The following is a 7,657-nucleotide window of genomic DNA, read 5'->3' on the forward strand; positions in this document are numbered from 1 at the left end:
TTATATTTTGGTTACATCTAATATTCCTTCCTCTGTCATACCGCATGTTTATCAGAAACCATCTGTCTGGCATTTATAGGAGTCTTCTTAGTAAGGAAATGGGTCTCTCACCAAGGATTATTCTCTTCAGTGGGAATATCTGCCTTATTCTTGAAATGAGGTCCTCCTTCCCTCAGTCTCTCAGGTAGCAAGAGGATTTTTTGGGATGTGGGGCTAATGCTGCCACATCCCAGAATAATTTGTCTACACATGCTGTGGGTATCCAAGCATAACTACTTCAGCCATCTTGGTCTTGGAACACGGTTGCTTCCTAGATGCCATGAGCTCATTGCATTGAGTGTAAATTTATCTCTTACTTTCCCTACACAGCATGGGATAAAATACTGTGTATTTTTATCCCATGCTCTGCAGGGAAATTATATTTTCTTTCATTTTACTACAATGTGAAATTACATTTAATACTGGCTGAAAGAAATACAAAAGATTACACTCTTCATTTAACCTGAGATTCTCACAGCTACATCACACTCACCTATAAGGAAGGTCGAAGCCAATTACAGTGGATAAAATACTGTGTATTTTTATCCACAATAATTTTTTAAACTCTAAATGTATCTGGTAAATTGTAATAGCTAGTAGCATAACAAGATATAAATTGTTTAATTTATATTCCACAGCTGCAGTGTGTCCTATTTTCATTAAATTTTCATTTTTCCTTTCTTGAATATATTTACTGAAATACCTTAGCGCCATGATGGCGAACCTTTGGCATGCAGAACTATATAGGCTGGCACATGTGCCATTGCCCTAATTCAGCTCCAGCGCGCATGTGTGCGCTATCCAACTGATTTTTGGCTCGTGTAGAGGCTCTGGAAGGGCATATTCAGCCTTCGGCGGGCCTGTGGGGGGGACGGGGGAGGGTGTTTTTACTCTCCCCATTGTCCAGGGAAGCCTTTGGAGCATGGGGAGGGCAAAAAATGGACCTACCAGGCCCACTGAAAGTCAGGAAGTGGGGGAGCACGGGAGTCATGCACGCATATGCAGGGATAGGACAGCATGGGGGAGTGTCAGGCACCCATGCGCAAGGAGATGGAGTGCGTGGGGGAGCATTGAATGATGGGTGTGGCATGTGCTTTTAGCACCCAAGGGAAAAAAGGTTCGTCATCACTGCCTTAGCCCTTCTTGCCTTCTTTTATAATTCATGTGTTAACTTTCTTTTCTTACAAGCATTTTTTCCCCTGGGGATTAAATGTTCTGATTATATAAAACTGGTTATTTTTGTGTTGTTGGGTGACCTTGAACCAGTCACTCTCAGTCCTGGTGACTGAGTGTAACAAACTTCCAAAAAACTGTGCCAAGAAAACTGCAAGAACTTGTCCAAGCAGTTGCCAGGAGTCAACAGTGCCTCAAAAACAGAAACAAGCAAATTAATAAAATGATCATAAGAAATTCAGGTGATTTATTTAGTTTCTTCTTTCTCTTTACTCCAAATGTTAAGAACTGGAAAATCTTGAAATGGCTTCTGAAATTCTTTAGAACAATTGGAAAAATGGATGGTACTAATAAGATCAGAATTGTTCCTTTATTTTTAGGTTGTCCTCCAAGTCAAAGTCTGTAGATAAGTCAAATGAAGAACCATTTTTTCCAAAAGAACTCATGGAGGACTGGAGCACCATGGAAGTGTGCGTGGACTGCAAGAAGTTCATTTCGGAAATCATTAATTCAAGCCGCCGCAGCCTCTCTCTGGCTAACAAACGAGCCAGATTAAAAAGGAAAACACAGTCATTCTACATGTCATCTCCAGGCACTTCAGAATACTGTCCTTCTGAGAGGACTATCAATGAAATCTGAGTCTTGTGCCTTTCTCTTTATTTACTTTTCAAGCGATCCTGAGAAAACTCATCAAAACCAGAGTATCATTCTTTTCTTTATTCTATTTGATCATTTACATTTTCATTAGCTTATTGGTTTCCCTGCTCTATATAATTTATAAAAACAATCAGAAATTGTCTTACCTACCAGGCCAGCAAATAAGCTTATTGGAGGAAAGCAACTATACTAGATTGTTGTCTACTTGTATATGTTCAGTGTACAAAGGAAGTCTTCATTTGTGTTTTTCCTATTTATCCCTTAGTTATTTTTAAGATGAATGACTATGTATGTATGTATATATATATGTAGATAGATCTAAAGAAAAAATAGATTATGGTGTTAGTACATTTGTAAACCATATTGGCATTTGCTACCAATTAAATATTAATCATATTTTGTTAATTTGATGTACCTAGTCCCCTATTGTACAGAACTTGATATCTTATAGCACAAGATTAAGAATGATTTGCTAATACGCTGAAAATGGTTGATCAATCCATACCATCTCAGTCTTAGTATAAAATACCTGAATGGGTAATTATTTTCCTGCAGCTTCTGCTATGCTATAATAAAATTAGTATGTTCAAAATAATATTTTTTTTCTCCTATTTGGAATGTACGCTGAGTGTTAGTGACAGTGTTACCTGTAGCTTTTATAAATAAACAGAACAAAACCCTTTATAGAGGCAGAATGCAATATAAGTTTAGTTTTTAATATGAATGAACTTTTGTAAACTAGGGTTCTCTGGATTATTATCCAGAGAAAGTTAAGATAAATATGTATATTTGTTTTATAGAGCAGTACGTAAGTACTGCTGTAATTAAGAATATGGGAGCATGTCTATTATTAACCCCATTTTTACAGGGGTAAATATCTTGTCTGTAAAGACTTTTTTTCCTTGAAAAATTTGGGTCAATGTTTCACCGATTAAGAAATGTTTTCATTTCCTTGTCTTCAAAAGGTTGGAGAAACACTGATGTTTTCAAGTTAAAAATACTATGAACATAACATTTTTGTACTGTTTTATAGTCAGATTTTTAAAAATAATACTGACACTTAGTATGTGATTGGGTTATTTTTATATATATAGCAGCCCATTTAAACCGTTTGCAGATCATCTGTGGAATTACTCTGCTATATTTTAATGACCTAACTTATGTTTAAAATAAAAATACAATATACCATATTTTTCGGAATACAAGATGCACCTTTCTCCAACCTAAATGAGGGTGGAAACGGTGCGTCTTATGCACCAAACACAGCCATTTTTGGCCTCCCGAAGCCCTACCCCCACTTTCCATTTTTGCAAAAAATGGGCCTATTTTCCGCAACAATGGGGTGGGCAGAGGGTTTGGGAGGCCTGCAGAGTGCTCCTGGGGGCTGGGGGAAGGCAAAAACATCCCTGTGTTTGTGAAAAAACAGGCAAAAAAGGGCCATTTTTTGCACACACAAAAAAAAGCATTTTTGCCTTCCCCCAGCCTCCAGGAGCATTTTGCAATCTTCCCAAACCCTCTGTAATGCATGACCGTTTTTAACAAAAAGGGGTGAAAAGCGGGTCCATTTTTGCAAAACAGAGGGCTTGGGAGGCCTGCAGAGTGCTCATGGGGGATGGCAAAAATGCCCCCATTTTTGTGAAAAACAGACCCATTTTTGCAAAAAAATGGGGCACACAGAGGTGTTTGGGGTGTTTGCAGAGTGCTCCTGGGGACCGGGGAGGACAAAAACTTTTTTTTCTTACTTACTTCTTTGAAATTTGGTGCATCTTATAGTCCAAAACAAATGGTATGATGGAAAAAGGTTGCATTTTTTTATTGTAAAGGGAATGAGTGACACCTCAGTTCACTTCCAAAATAGCAAACATTTCTTATATCACTTACCAACCAGATATTTATGAAATATACTATCTAAATCTATTCTGTCATCTTAATCCTTGAGTATTTGTATTGATTATTCCTTGAATACCCCAAACTGTTTACAGTTACATTACCTAATTGAAATTATGAATATTAAATTTAATATCCAAGGATGAAGAATTCATCTACAGTGGCACCTCTACTTAAGAACTTAATTAGTTCCATGACCAGGTTCTTAAGTAGAAAAGTTTGTAAGTAGAAGAATTTTTTCCCATAGAAATCAAAGCAAATAATGCGTGCAAACCTATTAGGAAAGAAATAGAAGCTAGGAATTTGGGTGAGAGAAGGAGGATGAAGAAGAGAAGGAGGTCAGTCGCTGGCCAGAGCGAAGGGAGCGTTTCTTTTCTCTGGGCACTGGCAGAGGTTTATTCCCTCTCCAAGCATCCAGAGAAAGGAAAATGCTTATTTCGCTCTGGACTGCCAAAGCCTCCTTAAGCGCCATCAAAAGGCTCCTCTGGCAGCCCAGAAAAGCCTGAGATGGCTGGGATTAAAGGGGGAATAACAGAAAATTGGCCAGGCCTTCCTGGGAAATTTTTTCAGGCTCGTGTTCTTAAATAGAAAATGGTTCTTAAGAAGAGGCAAAAAAATCTTGAACATCCGGTTCTTATTTAGAAAAGTTCTTAAGTAGAGGCGTTCTTAAGTAGAGGTACCACTGTATTTGGGGATGAATATTGGGCCCCCATAGAAACTATCACAACGAATTGTAGATGACAAACATCTTGTGATAACTAACTATATAAAAAAGTAACAATAAAAATAAGTCAGGAATCTTTTCAGGAAAGAGGCATGATTATGCAATATCCCAAATAAATATTAAATATATTAGGCATAATTTTAGAAAATTAAATAGCTAAAATCTCATGCATAATGCAAGAAATCTTGAAAGATTTGAGGATCCTACAAGATCATAGATATTTGAAATTTATTCAAAACTATATGTTAATCATTTCTGTTAATCAGCAAATAATTTATCTTAGGTTCTTTACTCTTTAACTTAAAATCTACACCGACATATATCAAGAAAGCAAAGCAGGCGGCGGTTGCTACTTACTGCCGCTACCAGTGCGCTGGGCGTGCAGCTTCAGGTTGCTGGCGTGTCCCTGTGAGATTTTGCTTCTGTGCATGCGCAGGAAACAAACTCTTGCAAGAGGATGCCCACTTGCGCAATATTATACCAATTTTTTTTTCTTCCACGCCTGCGTGGAAGCAAAAATTGCCAAAATCTCTCACGTGCGTGTGTTCCCTTGCAAGATTTTCAGAAGCAAAATCTTGCTGGGACGCATGCACATGGATGCTGGCAACCCAAAGCTGTACGCGCATCTCCCATTTTACTATCGGTGCACAGTGTGACCCGTACCGGGTAGGAACAGTACTGAAGCAAAGTATTTGTTCTATCATCAAGCCAGTAGTCCTTATAACCCTGAGTTACCCAGTATCTTTCGCTATTGTACATTCACTTCCTATACAGCCGATCTTCTAGCTGTATCACCTAGTTCTCATAACGAAACAAAAATAGGTTATTTTTTTCTACAGAAACCATTTTTTGAAATGTAGGCTAGAATAGTTTAATAACTATTTATTAATAACATTTAATAAAATACTACAGGATTTTCTTAAACCCTCTTTATTGGCAAATATTTTCCATAGTTTTCACATTTTTTTATGTGAGGCCAAGGAGAACACAAAAAATTAAGTATTATTTAAATATATCCATTTATTTCCTAGTAAAGTATTTACAAAATTCTGGTACGTGAGATTAACCTGAAATTTTTAGGACAACAGTTGGGTTGTTGCCTATATATATTTGATGTACTAATGAAATGAATGAATTAAAGATTTGGTATTGGGCTGCACAGGTGAAATATAGGAAATCCTCGACTTAACTACCACAATTGGAATTGGCATTTCCATTGCGAAGCCAGTTAAATGCCCAATTTTACAATCTTTTTTGCCACCATTGTTAAATGAACCATTGCAGTTAAGGGAATCATGCAGCTGTTAAGCAAATCCAGTTTCCCCCCATTGACTTTCCTTGTTGGAAGCCAGTGGGGTAGGTTGCAAATGGTGATCATGAGATCCCAGGACATTGCAATCATTATTAAAATACAAGTGTCTGGATTTTATTTTGACCAGGGAGTGCTGCGGCAGTCAAAAGTGTAAATCACTTTTTTCAGTGCCTTTGAATAGTCCTAAAATGAATGGTTATAAGTTGAGGTCTATCTGTGTTCTGCAGTCGTATATAGATGTAAGCACAACATTTTACCAATTTGTTCTAAAAATAATTGTTTACCCCCAAACTTCATAAAAAATTAAGACAATTGTAATACTTCCCATTCTTCTGATCTGTGACCACCCGCATTATGCTTACAGTCACAATATAAATGTCAGAACTTATTCAAATAGCTTATTTCTGTGAGGGAAAAGTCGTCTGAAGAAGAAATTGTATAAATTAAAATCTATTATTTCCCTTTTCCCTTTTTCTTTACAGCTGGGATTAAATCTATTTATAAATGATCCCTCTGTAATTGCATATAAACATATACTTAGTAATTCAGAATCAGCTCCAGTGTAGGGTTCCATAAATTAAAAAACATACCCATTCATAGGAGACATTGTCATCTGACAGGAATTTTATTAAACTGAGGCTCTCTTCTCTACCTCAAATTGTTTTGTACTTTAAATCCAAGTTAATCCTTTGCCAAAGCAGACTCTTCCAGCAGTTTGGCTGCTTTGAAGGTTTTCCCAGTGTGTCTCTGCATAAGGAAAACTTTTCAAAATATTTGTCCTGAGCTTTACAGAGAACATGGCAGTGTCAATGCAGGAGGGTATTTAACTTGTCCTGGTCCACTTTGTGAAGTGATTGTTTTTTAATGCTTTGCACGAATGTCCTGTGCCTAATTGGTTTCAGAATATGACAAAGCTGTTCTTCCACAAGCCAAATGTTCCATGACTGCATGCTTTTAAAAGTACACCTCAGGAGGGAAGAATCAAATAGAAGACTTGGATTACTGTACTGATTCTGAAAGCACATCTGATCATCATATGATGTGTGTCAAAGATAAATGAACTCGCTAAAAACTATTTGCAAGTTACATATTTCTGTTATTTGCATTCCTATGTTTATATGATTTCCCTTTCCTGCCTCCAACATCCATTCTTGCCAAAAGTGGGGAACTTAAAAAAAAAAAATCACTAAACTTAGATCTGGCAGCCACCATACTTTCCACCAATAAGAGAATTAGATGAACTTTCGGGTGAGATGAACTTTTGGGTGGGTCAGAATCCTATCATATGACTCACTAGGAAGGGACATCTAGCAAACGTTTTTCTGCTGTTTAATGCTATTCACAAGCGAAACACAGGAACTCTTTAAGATATTCTAGCATTCGACTTTTTATTACAATGCTGTGATCTGCACTAAGCTTTAAAGCCCATTGGCATGTATAGAACTACATTTTTTTAAATGCATGATGATATGAGAAATAATTAAAATACAAGGTCAGTTTAACAACTGTGGATTGGATACAGATGTCCTTGATTTGGCTGAACCCATAGGGAAAAGCCACATATAGACAGCACAATTCTTTTTGCCAGTGTCCACTTCCCAAAATCTGATCTGGAAGACAGGGGAACTCCTAAACCTTTAATAAGATGACACAGAGAACTGCTATAGAAATTAGGTACTCAGCTTTTCACCAGCAAGGACCCTTCATTGGAAGCTGCTGCTGGCTGTCAAGAACAATAACTCTTTGCTTGTACAGAGAAAACTATATTCAAATAAAGATAATGACATTCACATTTTAGATTTTGTTCCTGACTGAAAGCTTTTATTTTTGCACTTCATAAATGAAGATATTGCAAAAAAAGCTTT

The 7,657-nt window shown here is 37.0% G+C and overlaps 1 protein-coding gene across 4 annotated transcripts in view; it reads left to right on the top strand.

Annotated features, from left to right (window-relative positions):
• The window catches only part of SPIRE1 (spire type actin nucleation factor 1), a 58,242-nt gene extending 55,778 nt beyond the window's left edge, over positions 1 to 2,464 (top strand). For all 4 annotated transcript variants that reach the window (XM_070747501.1, XM_070747503.1, XM_070747502.1 and 1 more), the window contains one exon: positions 1,593 to 2,464. In XM_070747501.1, the coding sequence (XP_070603602.1) occupies positions 1,593 to 1,851 (259 nt within the window). In that variant the 3' untranslated portion in view covers positions 1,852 to 2,464. The remainder of the gene's footprint in view (positions 1 to 1,592) is intronic.
• Positions 2,465 to 7,657: the final 5,193 nt, after the last annotated feature.

Source organism: Erythrolamprus reginae, chromosome 3, assembly GCF_031021105.1.
Source record: "Erythrolamprus reginae isolate rEryReg1 chromosome 3, rEryReg1.hap1, whole genome shotgun sequence".
In the NCBI taxonomy this organism is placed as follows: Eukaryota; Metazoa; Chordata; class Lepidosauria; order Squamata; family Dipsadidae; genus Erythrolamprus; species Erythrolamprus reginae.